Source organism: Zonotrichia leucophrys, chromosome 2, assembly GCF_028769735.1.
Source record: "Zonotrichia leucophrys gambelii isolate GWCS_2022_RI chromosome 2, RI_Zleu_2.0, whole genome shotgun sequence".
NCBI classification, from domain to species: domain Eukaryota; kingdom Metazoa; phylum Chordata; class Aves; order Passeriformes; family Passerellidae; genus Zonotrichia; species Zonotrichia leucophrys.
This window is the reverse complement of record NC_088171.1, coordinates 56421361-56435381: the sequence shown is the minus strand read 5'-3', so window position 1 is coordinate 56435381 and position 14021 is coordinate 56421361. Positions and strand designations below refer to the sequence as shown.

Here is a 14021-nt window from a genome sequence, read left to right as displayed (position 1 = left end):
ATATGCTGCAATAATAAGGCACTGAAGAAATTTCTAACAAAATGTCCATTATATCGTATAGTTAAATCATAGACTTGGTTTTAGTTAAATTGCTGCTGCTGTCAATGCAGTGTAGCCTGTGCAATGATTCCACAATGTCCTCTGTCTGCCATTCCAGAAGAAGGCCTCTTTTACCTCTTCTGCTATTTCCTCTTCCAACTCTGGGGAATATGTTGAATTTTCTTCATTCTTCCCTTATTGTCAAACACCTTACCTCTCACTGGATTTTCCTCCAATTTCTTCTGTAAAACAGGGAAATACTCTCCTGGGTTGTGAGTAGGCCTCCTGAGGTAATGCAGTTGAGGTTTGATGGCTGGTGGTGACAAAGGAAGAATAATGATGGTTACTGTGCCTAGATTTCACTCACTTGTGGAGAAGAAATGGAATCCTCAGAAGTTGTGTCCATCCCATAGCCTGTCTGTGCAAAAGAGGACTTCTCACCCTAAGAGCCAGAATTCTTTTGAGTTAATGGGCAGTGACAGACAGTTAGGAAAAAGTTCACAGAAAAAAAAAGTTTAAAAATATAAATCTTAAATATAGATGTAAAACTCTAAAATGAAACATAGGCAACTCCAAAATTGAAAGTAGGGTAATTAAGCACTAAGAATACTAAATCTTGAAATCATGCCCTTATTCTTACATCTCAGCAGACTACATCAGCACAGGAAAGAACATTCTTGTGGTTAGAAAACAACAGTTTAGACAGTAGATGAAACTGCCAAAACTAAATGAAGAAGCAACTTGATACATATCTACATATATACAGCAAAACATTTCACTATTTTCAAAATGTTATTGGTCAAGGTAATTTTAAGGCAAGAAATCTGATTTGAGATAATGTTTCTCAGAATTCTCGAATAGGTGGATTTGAGGCATTTTGTCTGATTTTCCAATAAATTACAGGCCATTGTGAAAGTTGGAAGTGGTCTACATAATAATCTGACCATTCTCAACTTCTTGACCCTGTTTATTTGAACCTACATCTTGCTTTCTTACTTCTTTACATAGATAGACTAAAAAATTAACCATGACCATGATCAAAATATTTTAATCTTATGCTTATTTATTATCTGCAAAATAACCAATTGAATAATTAGTATGACAAGGATTTAAAAATAAATTTTCATTGCTCTTAGCAGGAATCCTGAGAAGCAAAAAATATTCCACTGTGAGAGATAGCTAACATCACTGATTCAAATGCTACAACAGTCACACTCCATCTTGCTAAACTCCTCAGGAGATTAATCATACCCTAAAATGTATTGGGGAACAAAAAGTTATGGATTTTCTAAACTTTAGAAATGTGTGTCCAGATTTCTGCATAGTCACAATCCTTCCTGTTCTCAACTAGATTCATTTCACATTCATTAAAATTCAATAGGTTGGTTGTGATTCTCAGGACCTTTGTGCATGGAGTGATGCAAGTATTTTTTCTTTTGTTTTTCTTTTTCCCTTTTAATTTAGGGAAAATAATTATTTTTTAAGATCATGTCTATCATCAAGGCAATGAAAGCAGAGAAAACATATTTAGTAGCACTATATTGTAGTGCCAGTGTGCACGAGAATAGTTACACATGTAACATCATGCAGATGGTGTGCTAGACATGAACTCAGCAAGGAGGCTGAGTGCATGAGCTGCTCTGCTTACTCTGACCGGTGGGATGTGCAACCCACCATTTTATAGTTGAAACCTCAGATTTGGCTAGGATAGCATGCACATAGTATTTCCTCTTAATCCTTCTTTCATACAACTTTTTCTTTTCTTCTTGGACAGATGCCAGTGGATATGAACACCTGGGCCTATGTCTACGTTACACATTGATTTGCACACCAGATGAAAGAAAAAAATGTCAGAGCTGATGCTTAATAGACAACTGCACATAAAACATGAACCTAGTCTGCTAATAAAAATCATCTTTCTCCCTTTTGCAGCCTTTTTCAAGAAAGGAGGTTGTCTGCTGTAATTATCAGAAAGATCTACAGGACAGAGGAGCAGGAGTACCAAGCCTATGTTTCATTAGAGTGATTAAAGAAATGGTCTAAACTTAGAGAGACCCAGTCTCCCAGGAGTGTTAAGAAAATCTGTGGTTATACAAAATTCACTTTCATCCAATGAGACACCTCAAAAAAAGTTCAAAGATAGCTAGTTCTTGGTCAGTTACTATGACCACTAGTGAGGTCTCCTCTGTGGAACCAGGAGCAGAAGCTGTATGATTTGGGATGCAGACATGTCACCAGTGTTCCAAGTGCTTTGCAGCACCCACTGCTCCCAGGCATGGGAAGAATTCTTTCCCCAACAAGGGCCTGTGGCCCCTGAGATAGCTCCAGTCTGAGGGAAAAAAGGGTTTGGACATCTCCTGGGAGGTTTGATCAACCTGTGGGATGAAGTGGAAGTGGATTTTTCTCTCAGGCAAACGGGCATTGTGTTAACACTTGTAAGCAAGGGCTGTGAAATGGTTTCAAAAAATAATAATAAATTAACCAAAAAATAAAATCCTGATTCCAGTTGTAGCCTTTGTGTTGTGTGTCCTTGAAAGTATTTTTGGTGCTGAAAAACCCATGGCATTTCAGGCAAATGAAATTGTTTTTCACCATTTAAGTTGTGGTGTGCAGGGAATAGAAATAGAAATAAATTGTAATAGTAATTAGAAATAGGAATAGAAATAGATTCAGAAATAGAACAGAGCATGTTACTCCTAGAATTCTCTATGACAAGCTAAGATCCAGGTCTGAGGGCTTCATCCTGGAGAACCGCTCTCTGCAGTGCAGGTCCCAGGCCCCCCCAGGAGACAGGGACAGAGCACACAGACTGAAAGTCCCCATCTGAGCTGGGATCAGCCCTGGATCCTTGGGGGAAGATGGTGGGGGTATTGGGTAAGGCTGGTCCGATACACTGAGAACTATGTGCACTAAGTACACTATGTGCACTTCCATCTCCAAGCCCCAGAAATGAAAATATGGTCACTCAGTGATTGCAAATGATAACAACCTGGGTGCACCAATAACCCTGCTGTGCTTTCTCACCACACTTAGTTCAGGCTCCTTGAAGAAATGTTTAGTTCAACCACTTTGTACTCAAAAAAGGAGTCATTCTAAGAAGCAGAAGATGTGTCCATGGCCTCTGGGCTCCCTCTGGTGCTGTGACATGCTGTTGAGTTGCCAGTTGACTCTGGTTTGACCAGTGGTCAAGTCAAGGTAGGAATACTGTCAGGGCTCTCTCCTGTATGTGGCTACCTCACCTCATAAAACTTGATCAGCTGCGTGACCTCTTGGGTGATTCTTCCTCTCTCATACTTAAAATTGACACAGGTACAGATTCAAAACACAGCAGTGAGGCAGACTGGCCTGCTGGCAAAGAGATGAATGAGATCATACACACACATGCCTTTTTTGGTCACCCTCACTCCTTTAGAAGTGATAGTAAACAAAATGTGATAAAGCTTCCCCTTTTAATTCAAGATGCTGGGTGCAATTTGCACAAAAACCAGGAAACAAAAAAACAGGAACACAATAACATTTACTCGATTAGAGTATTGTGTGTGTGTATTAACACCAAGACTGTTTCCTAACTACATGTTAGTGGTCGCTTCCAGCAAAACCAACCTTCCTAAAACAAGATCTATATAGAACATAGAAAAACCACACAATAATGGCTGTAAACAAAATGTCATCAGCACTGGACTATATGCATGGAAAACATTGTACTATTATCTACTCCCCTGCACATACTGTAAATAACTGCACAGAAAGGGCAGATTTTCATGCCACACCCGAGCAAGTTGATTGCTGTATCAGCCACGGTAACAGGGCATGGGTAGGAAGTTACCAATGTTTAAATAGCTAAGTCAGAAAAACCTCCACTCTGTCCCTAATCCAATTGGTGCCAAAACACACACTGAGATAGTAGGTCTCTAACAAAGAGAGAGATAAAACACTGGCTAGTCATTTGTGAAAGTGCCAGACAGAAGGCACCTTTCTATAATTTAAGGAGACATGATCACAGTGAGCATTGCTATTGGAAGCAAGGCATGCCTGGCAAAAAATCCAATGGTTTTTTTTCAATAAAGGAACACTATTAGGTTGATTGCTCCCCTCCTTTGAAGGTGGATCCTCCCTACTGCTATTTTTCTAATCAAAACAGTGAACAGATCCCTACGTAGGGAGATACGTTTACAGGGGATTAAATGTTATCATTCTCAAATTCTCAAACAAATGAAGAAACTGGCCACACAATAAGAATTTGAGCAAGGTCATTTAGCAAGCCATAATGAAGGGACTGTACTTGGTAGTGGTGAGAGATTGGAAAGACTGATGTCTCGAGACATTTTGGGGTGCATGTATGTGAGGAAAGGGGCAGGTCGACCCTTGCCCTGGCAAGGCAATGCACTACCCCTGTACACCCTACCCCCCTGGAGCCTGTATTCCAGTCTGGCAGAACCTGTCAGTCCCTGGAGGTGTTAGCATTTAGAAACACATAATCACAAGGGCGATTATATGTAGGTGCTTTTATTGAAGAGCTCTGGGTGTCAGGGGTACAAACCCAAATCTGACTCCGACATGCATTCAGCATGAACATGTTTTTATATTCTATCGTTATATAACTTTCATGTAATTATTAAACTTTATTGCGCTATTGTATACATAGATTTCAGCCAAGCATGGCTCCTCGTGGCTCCCCCTTTAAATTTCTAACATTGTTTCTCATGATTCTTCTTATGATTATGCAATAATTATATTTAATTACTAAACAATCATCACATCTAACAATTATATCATTTATCATACTGCTTACGCAGGTGCAATGATCTGGCAAAACACAAAGCCTAACATTTTCAGAATCTATCTTTAACATTTTCCAAGGCCCCACTATCACAGGCAATGCTTCTCACCCACCTCTGGAGCCCCTAATCAAACTCTTGAGTGGCCAAATGACCTGAAGTCCCACCTGAGGGGATGGGCCCAGGAAGACCAAGCGGTATTTAAGGCCGAACATGAGGAAATCATGTCTTCATCCTACCACCTCTTGGAATTTCTATCTAAACACAACTGGAATTCAGAATTTGGTAGCTATGTGTGTGCTTTTCTAAATGTTTTCTATTTTCTCTCTTTCTTCTTCTAATTCTCTTTTCTTGGATTTTTCGAGTAACTTAAAATAGAATGGGCTTAGAATTTCCTAAGCTGAAGGGCCAAGTTCATCCATTGAGAAGTGTTTTATGCTGATTGAATGTTGTACTAAACCTTTTGCCAAATTCCTCTGATTTTCTGAAGCTGTCAGTAAAGTCTTTTTTGTTATTTTGACCTCTTGAGAATATCTTGTCCATATTTCTCCTGATCATTTAACTCAGAGTACATGAACAGCCCTGAGCCCTGTTCAAAACCTCATGGAGCAAGTTGTTTGGGGACTTACAGCTTTATGCCAACACCTTCTCTTCTGCCTGCTTATTTATACTCCGACTTGCTTATTATAATGGTGGTCAGGAGGCTCAGAAGTACCACATATAAGGGATGTGCAATTTGCTGTTTACAGGTTCTCATTAATGGATCAATGGGTTAAAAGTGGGGTAGAGTTGGAGAAATTAATGAAAAGTCCTATGTAAGCATTCTTATTAAAAATAAACAAAAAACCAATGCAAATATGCCAACAGGTATAAAAATTAGTCAGTTTTAATATTAGATCTGTTTATATTACATGAGACTTATAGGTGTAGAGAGACATTAATGTTTTCATTCATTCCTTAAAACAATGTTTTTCTTCAAAAAGCAAGACCTCTCCAAGATCTCTCCAAAGAGCAAGACCTCTAAATGCCACCTGCAAGAAAATCCTGAGTGATCAAAAGTAGTAGACACTCTAGAAGGTTGCTATGCCAAAGTGGGCAGCTTTACCTTTACCCTATTTGTAAAAGTTATCAGCAGTGGGTGGATAGAGGGAATCAAGCTGCTTTTGGTGTTGAAGAATGCTGAGACTAACCTGACTCAACAATCCCAAGCTTAAACATTCCAACTCTTTCCAGACAGAAACTGGCACCAGTGAGGACAGACAAAGTTCCCAATAAAGGAACAGTGGATAAACTAACGGGTTATAGTACTGACAGCATGTCTAAAGCAGCTGAGCTAAAGTCTGCTGAGCTGCTGTGCACTGTTCTTCGTGAGATGCTCTCTCAGATTGTGATTTCAGTCAAGAGAAAAGTTGAAAGGTGAGAATTACCTTGGGGTCCTTAAATAAGCTAGTTGAATCCTCTACATCAGTTTCCCTATCTTTAGAAATTACATTGGTAATGACACTAACCTCTGCCAGGGGGCAAGTGGTAAGAAATAACAGCTGTCCAAGCAACATTCTCACTATGCGTAAAAGCAGCTTGATTATTACTAGGACTCTCTGGGGCACCAGATGCTGAAAAGTAAACAGCGAGAACGACGCCTGCATCAAATGTAAAAAGTGAAAAAAAAAAAAAAACCGTTCTACAACTTGAATTCAAATGCAGGGGAGATCTCATTGTTTATATTTGGAAATAGGGTGAACATACACAAACTCAGTTACAGAAAAACTGGAAATGTTGAAAAATCTTTTAGAGACCACAAGCCTCTTCATTCAAATCAAGAACTAACAATAAATGCATATTGTTAAAAATTATTTTCAGAACAATTGAGAATATTTGCCATTACTTGGTGTCATTCATTTTGGTTTTCCATTTTTTTCCTTGTGAGTCTTCACAAGCCAAATAGGTTTTTTCATTACTCTACCCACTCAGTCCCAGGAGCAAACTTGCACTGAGTTTTGTTTTCAGCCTGCATTTTAACTTGTTTTCTATTTCCTGAATATAAAATATAGCATTACAACCTGCCTTTTTTTTTCCTTGAAAAATGTTAGACAACAGGAGTCTTTTGTTCATCTTAATTCAGTTCAGGAAAGACATCTCTATTATCAGTTTAGCTTATATAAACATACTCTAAAGTATGTTATCAATCTCATACATGGAATTCACTGCAAAACGTCAGCTGAGAAAAGGTCATTTTATAAGATCCTTGAATTTGGTTAATTTTGCCTTATTATTCCTACCAAGAGGTTTAATGTTTCTTAACTTTATTTAAAACATGGCACTGTCAGGTTAACCATAGGAGCAGTGAAATCTGCTGTCACAAATAAGCCACAGTGCCTACCTGAAGGTAGACAGTGCGCTAGGTCAAGAATATGAACTGTATCATTGAAACGAAGAAAGATGTTCTGTCGTTTTTAAAACTCATGGTGGTGTAATCAGCTCCTACCACAACACAAGAAGGTGGCCCCACCCTGATGGCCTTTACACAGAATATCCTGTATGTAGTGAGTGTATATGTTTTTTGTTGTTTAGTCTTTGTACCTAGATGCTACCATGGGACTAGAAGAACTTTGCAGGCAATGTCCTTTGATTTCAGTGCAACTGAAAGAGTCATCAGGACCTAAGTATTATTTTGCACTAAGCGTATTTGAAAATGCAATTACTTTTGTCTCTCAAGTAAGAATAGGGAGGAGAAAAGGGCAGTGAAATATTACTGTGAGAATCTGGGCCTGTAGAAAACCGGAAGACTTGGTAAAAGCCTAAGAAGAACACAAAGAACAACAGTAAGGATTTTTAAAGATTGCATATAAAATTGTATAAAAATATCACCCAAGCAAGAAGAAAAGCAAAATGCTTACTCTGTCATTCTACTGCTAGATTTTATACTAGAAAACCCCAATGGCCATAAGTAATTTGGTCTGATAGGTGCACTCCTACAACCAGCAGCAAAGACAATGGAATTGTATATTTTCCTCCTGCCACTGGATAACATCTAAACTCAGGATGTTATAATACATATGTGCTTGGAAGACAGAACCAAAATAATACAAAATGCCAAGAGTGTGCTATGAAACTTGTGAGTGTGTGCAGTCTTGCGCTTAAGTATAAGGGTAAATAAATTTGCTAAAACTGAGTTTCAGGTCCTCAGCCAGCGTGCTTGTCAGTTTTATTCTACGTGGTGGTGAAGTCTGCAGAGCAGGGTGAGATGATGCCTCAAAACAAGCCTGCATCCCAGTCCTGCTTGGGTACAGATCAGAATCCTCTCTGCTTACTAGGGATCAAAAGAGACATTTCAGTGACAGGAAAGCAGTTCTCATCAAGTGGACATGCACAGAGAGCATTTAATTTAAACAGAAAACAATGACCTTGGCAGTGGTCACTCGTGCTGCTTCTGTGCTGACCTTGCTTTTACATGGTAGTCAGACAGGAAAAGGGATATCTGGGATCACAGAACTTATCTACCCGTGAGAGCAGGAGAAGTGTCATATTAGGAAGCACGGACACTAATCTGAGACTGAAAAGACCTGCTCATGTTGTGGCTGACATAAATGGGAAAATCCTCTGTACTTACTTCAGAGGAAGATGAATTATGAAAAGTGAAAGGACAAAGATTTTTTCCACCTTTCTATCTGGCCAGCACTGATGTCAGGTCCATGGAGTAATTTGCAAGTAGTCAGTGCCACAGGGATCCTTCTCTTCCTCAGCCAGCATGTTTCTGCTTTTGAGTGATGGCGTTCTGAAACCATGCCAGTAAAGCTCTGAGATCACCTCTGGTTCAATACATGAAAGCAAAGTATCCTACTGTTTTTAATTATTAAATGAAGTGATAAATTTTAAAAATGTAAAAGAAAAGGGCTTGATAATGCTCTCATTTTCTGAGTATAAATGGCTACTACTACTACTATACTTGTCAGGTTCCATCTTTACTAATTTGAATAGGTCATTGTACTTTTCAATTAAAAGACAGATTTGGGAGCCCTTGTAGAAATTGCAAGTATTAACAGAAAATTCAGGTAGCATTTACCTTTAGCTAGGTGCACTTTTGGACCTTCTGATTACAAAGCAGCATAGCACTATCAGCTATCTAATTTGAAATATATTTGCTTCCAGACTGAGCTTGTAAGACTTTGTATGTAGACATGCAAATATTTTTTCATACTCAAAGGGTAATTTGCAAAAAACACCACTGTATACCATTCTTCTCTAGCATAACCAACCACATTTTGGAAAGCTTCTGTCCAACTACAAAATTTATGCTTGAAAAAAGAAACACCTAGAAAAAGGTATTAGTCTCCTTAATCCACACATCAGGAAGCAGGTCCCCAAATGTCAGATTCATTCTGATGCTAAACATCCTAGAGTGGAAATAGGAATGTGTTTACTCTAGCCTGAGCTATACAAAAGGCTGCAGCTAGCTTCTGTCTGCTTTGATTAATCTGAAATGTTTTAAATCAATCTAAAATTGAATTTTTTTAAAAATTTACTTCATATTTTATTACCAAGGAAAAATAAAACGGTTGGTTTCCCTTACATATACTTTCTCTCAAACATGGAAAACATTAGTGACATCCCTAATGTGTTGCTCTTTGAGACATTTAAATAATTAGCAGGATACAATGAAATACTAAGAGGCTGGTGAGACACTAGAGCAGGTTGCCTAGAGAGGCAGTAGATGCCCCATTCCTGGAAGCATTCAAGATTAGGTTGGATGAGTCTGAGCCACTTGACCTAATGGAAGATGTCCCTGCACATTGCAGGAGGGTTTGGAATAGATGGTTTTTATATAGCCTCTGTGTCCCTTTCAACCAAAATTACTCTAATACTAGAATTCTCTGAAAACACACTGACACTTCTTTTTCTATAGTGTGTTCAGGAATCCAAGCACTATGTCACCACGAGTCCAAGGTCTGCTAGTTCCCCGAATACAAGCCCCACATAAAGAGCAAAACCCTGATATTTGCGTCCTCTCTGTTTTAGGAAGGGAAAGTGCCTGGATTCTCCCTCTCAAACTATATATCAGTTTCTGGGAAGCAGAAGACATGTGGTGCTCTTTCAGCCATGCAGAGCTTTCTGAGAGCACCAGCAGTCTCTGTGCAGAGGTGGAAGATTGTCATTTTCATCACAGTCTCCTAGCCTGGTCTGCCCTCTGCAAAAAGCACTCTGTCTCCTTTGTGCCTACAGATGGGTTCTCCCATATAATTTTGTAAAATTTCAGCATGAGGCAAATGGTATGGATCCAATATTTGAAGAATTTTCGGCTTATTCATTGCTTTGTCGTCTTACTGAGGATGGGAAAGAAAGGCATCTGAAAACATAATTTCTATACACCTAGGAAAGTTAGGTAAAGATGCAAAACCAGAAATCATTTCTCACACTATAAACATAGGCCATTAGCTGATGAACACCTAATTCTTTTCCAGTTTTTGATTGATTCCTTTGGAATAAAATAAGAGAAAAACATTTATGTATCTTTGCTAATTATTTTTTATTATTATTTTACACATTTTCACAGTGGCTGATCTCTAGCTTAACTAGAAGGTGTCGAAAAATACCCAGACATATGTTATGTATGCATATATGATCCTGACGCACCAGCACAAGGGTACAGAGTGTTTCAGGAAGGCGAGGGGGAAAAGTAAGGAGGCAACCCCACAATAGATGCTTTCACCTGGCCCAGTCTCTTTGTAGGGTTTTGATTTCTAGATTTCACTTTCACTTTATATATTTTCCCGGCTAATAGATTTCACTTCTTTCTTAAAACAACAAAAATAATCTAAAAAATGCTAATAATCCACTGTAGCTTACACAAATAAGTTAAAAGAAGGAGACTGTTAGGCCTGTCTGTGTAATAAAAAGCATTCTGCTGTACACTTGTGTGCTGGTGTATATCTCTTCTTCAATGGCAAGTCCGATTTGCAGCCCCTAAGAAATATTAAATCTACCACTTCCTTTAATAGCTCCTGCCAATAGTGAATAAACCTAATAATCAAGGAAAAATGTTTTCCAGTCTGATTTCACACCTTTGTGCCAGTGCATGATAAACAAGGCCTGACCAACTATGAAAAGAAAGAAAGAAAGAAAGAAAGGAAGAAAGAAAGAAAGAAAGAAAGAAAGAATATATCAGAAAGAGATGAAGAAAACTATATAGTTTTTTTAAAAAATGTTATTTTTCTAATGTGCCTGATCTAAGGCACCTTTAGCCACTGTAACAGGTAAGAGTAACAAAAAGTACTTACTAAATCATTTTGCACCTCTGATCAAACACTCTGTTAGGGTATATTTTCTCTGACTCCACAGAGAAGTCTAGCTAAGCACAGACTGTCAGCACTATGGTATTTAGTTGAGCATCATTGTAATTTGATCAATGTGCCTTCAAAGAACCTGCTCAGGGCTGGAATTAATATTCTACTACTCTCATTGGGGTTGAATGCTGATGAAGGAGGAAAAAGAGGAGTCAAAGAAATGCTAAGAGATGACAGCCTGCCACAACATGGAATGACTCAGTGTAGGTGGTGGAGCCACTGTCCTCCCAGCCCTTCCCTTTCCTCAAGAATTTACACCAGAGCTACTATTGAACAACAAACTCACAAATGAGAACACCATCTCCCCTTCTGTTTCATTTAAATAAGCTGGTTCAGTGAAGCCAATTGAGAGTTCCAAAAACTTCAGGAATTATTTTTGTACTTCTTTCTGAAAACACGTGATTGAAGTGCAACCTTTTCACAGCATGAACATAATGTAAATCTCTGGCTTTGAAAAAATTCAAACTGAAGTAGAAAAAAACCCCTTAAAGTATCTCTAGCCCAACTAATGAAAATCCCAAATACTAAACACTCTTAAGTATGAATATGTTCACTTTTAAATGGATTTAGTCTAAGCTTACTGCTGTAATTTTTCCTAGTATCACAGGATGCTCCTCCCTATATATGCATAGTTTAAGAAGAAACAGAGACCCAAATTTTGATTGCTAAGTTCTGGGCTTTTGAACATGAAAAGGAAATACTAAAATTTACCTTCCTAAGCTAATAGTTTGCATGTACATTCTACATAGAAAAGCTCCATGACAGGAGTATGATTCCTTAAAAAATACATATATGAGTAATATAGAGCAAGATCTCATCCTGAACAGCAAGCTGTTCAGCAAAAATCATTGTATGTATTGTAGATGTATATTGTATGTATATGCTTGTCTTGACTTCCACACAAACAGGCAAAATTGCTGCCAATTAACTGGATTCCAATTAAGATACCAAGCCAGAAACACAAACATGCTTGATGTTCCTCATACATTCTTATTTTGATTTTTTTCTGTCCATCCTTATCCAACAATGCTTTTCCTTTTCATTGGACTGTCCACTCAGTCAGTGATGGAAGTTTAAACTGAGATATTGAGATGAAAGTAAGAACTGACCCATGTGATTCCCTGATGCTCCTCTTCTCCTAGATCTTCAGGTCAGACAAACAGCTACTACTAGTGGGCCATGAAAAAATGGGGGAAACAGATAGTTTTCTGCAATATCCAGTTATACAGGCACATCACACAATACAGTAATACATGTGCTCAGAGTCTGACAAACAAAATTTGCCTCAAGAGAATTTTGCTTTCATTGGTTATTCTTTTCCTAACTTCAAAAAAAGAACAAAATCAAGGGTTGAGGGAGCCTGCTGTTTAGAAAGAAAAACATTTTTCTGTCATTGTATTACATGCAAAAGATACCAAATCCCAAGAAATAGTCAAATGGCTCTACAAATTCACTGTTCTTATTAATAAAATCTATGGGCATAAAACTGATGTCAAATTCTGTCTCGTAGCAATTGGAAAAGGCTTTCAGTGAAAAGAAAAAGAAAAAATTATTATCAGGGATTTTTTGAGTTTTTTTTCTTTTATATTCTTTTGCATCATCCTAGTGTTGGCTTGACCAGCTGAGGCATAGCAAAGGGCAAAAACAGCTTTTGAAGAATACTTTTTTCTATTTGCTTGACCTGTCCAGTAAAATGGAATGATTTACAATGAAATCACAATTTGACCTTTTAACAAGAATCCTTCCAGAAAAACAAACAATAAAAAACATACATACATGAATAAGCAAACAAAATTAACAAAAAAAACAAGGCCCCCACCCTTGAACCAGACTCATTAGCTGTGAAGTAGCCAGTGAGAGGAGGAGTGTTTTGAAAGCTGTTTAATGCCTTTCCCAGAATCTGGTCTTTGCAGGAGTAGAACAGGAGTGAAGGTCAGATAAAATGATGAAAGAGATTTGCAGTGGCTTTTTAAATATATTTTTACTCTTCCGTATCTGGAAAAAGAAAAGAAAAAAAAAAGAAAAATAAATAGAAAAGAGTCAAATGCTGCCTTTCTCCGCTTTGTCCAAGGGGTAGATAATCTGGGAAAGTAAAACAAGGGTACCAGTTTAGACAGCCTCATTTTCTGCAAGCACTGGAGTTTAAAGCATACAAGGTGAGGCACGCCAATGCATTTCTCTTACAAGGTACAACTGGAAATATCATTCTGTCCTAAACAAATTGAAATCTATTATGATCAGACTAATCCAACTAGAATTCAAACTTAGGGATGAAGAAGATCACATAGCAGAGTCCATCATGCATACATCAAGAGATTTTATTAGGTTTCTTTGCTGTGGGGTTCCCTTATCATCTTTCATCAACAACTTTTCCAGCACCTTTTTGCTTATGAAGGCAAAAACATTGTACATGTGGTTTAAAATTAAAAAATGCTCCAAACACAAAAGAATGCTACATTTTAAAAGCTGTTTGCTCCCATTGAGCTTTCAGTGAAAAACACAGCTTAAAGTATGGAGAGGCACCAAAGATATAACAAAAGATGTATATTTTACAGTCTGCTTGACTCTTCTGTCAAATATTTATAATCCCTTGGCCTCATAATTAGGTTATGCTTGACTAATATTATCCTGAATGTACAAACATAACTGTTTTCTATGTAGTTATACTACAAGTGCATCTTCACAATAAACAGATCTCCTTGAGAAAGAAGTATAGACAAGAAAATTTTTTGTTATTTCTGGTGAAAATTGTCAGTTTCTAATTAAAGAGGAGAGTCCATCCAATTTGTCTCATAACCATCACTAGAAATCCTCTGAAAAAGCTTCAAACAGGAACAGGACTATTTTACTCTATATTGGCTGC

At 37.9% G+C, this 14021-nt stretch overlaps 1 protein-coding gene across 1 annotated transcript in view; it reads right to left on the bottom strand.

Annotated features, from left to right (window-relative positions):
* Nucleotides 1-13052: 13052 nt before the first annotated feature.
* The window catches only part of PDE1C (phosphodiesterase 1C), a 247407-nt gene continuing 246438 nt past the window's right edge, over nt 13053-14021 (bottom strand). The window contains exon 18 of the mRNA XM_064703189.1: nt 13053-13153. Coding sequence (XP_064559259.1) covers nt 13140-13153 — 14 coding nt within the window. The 3' untranslated portion in view covers nt 13053-13139. The remainder of the gene's footprint in view (nt 13154-14021) is intronic.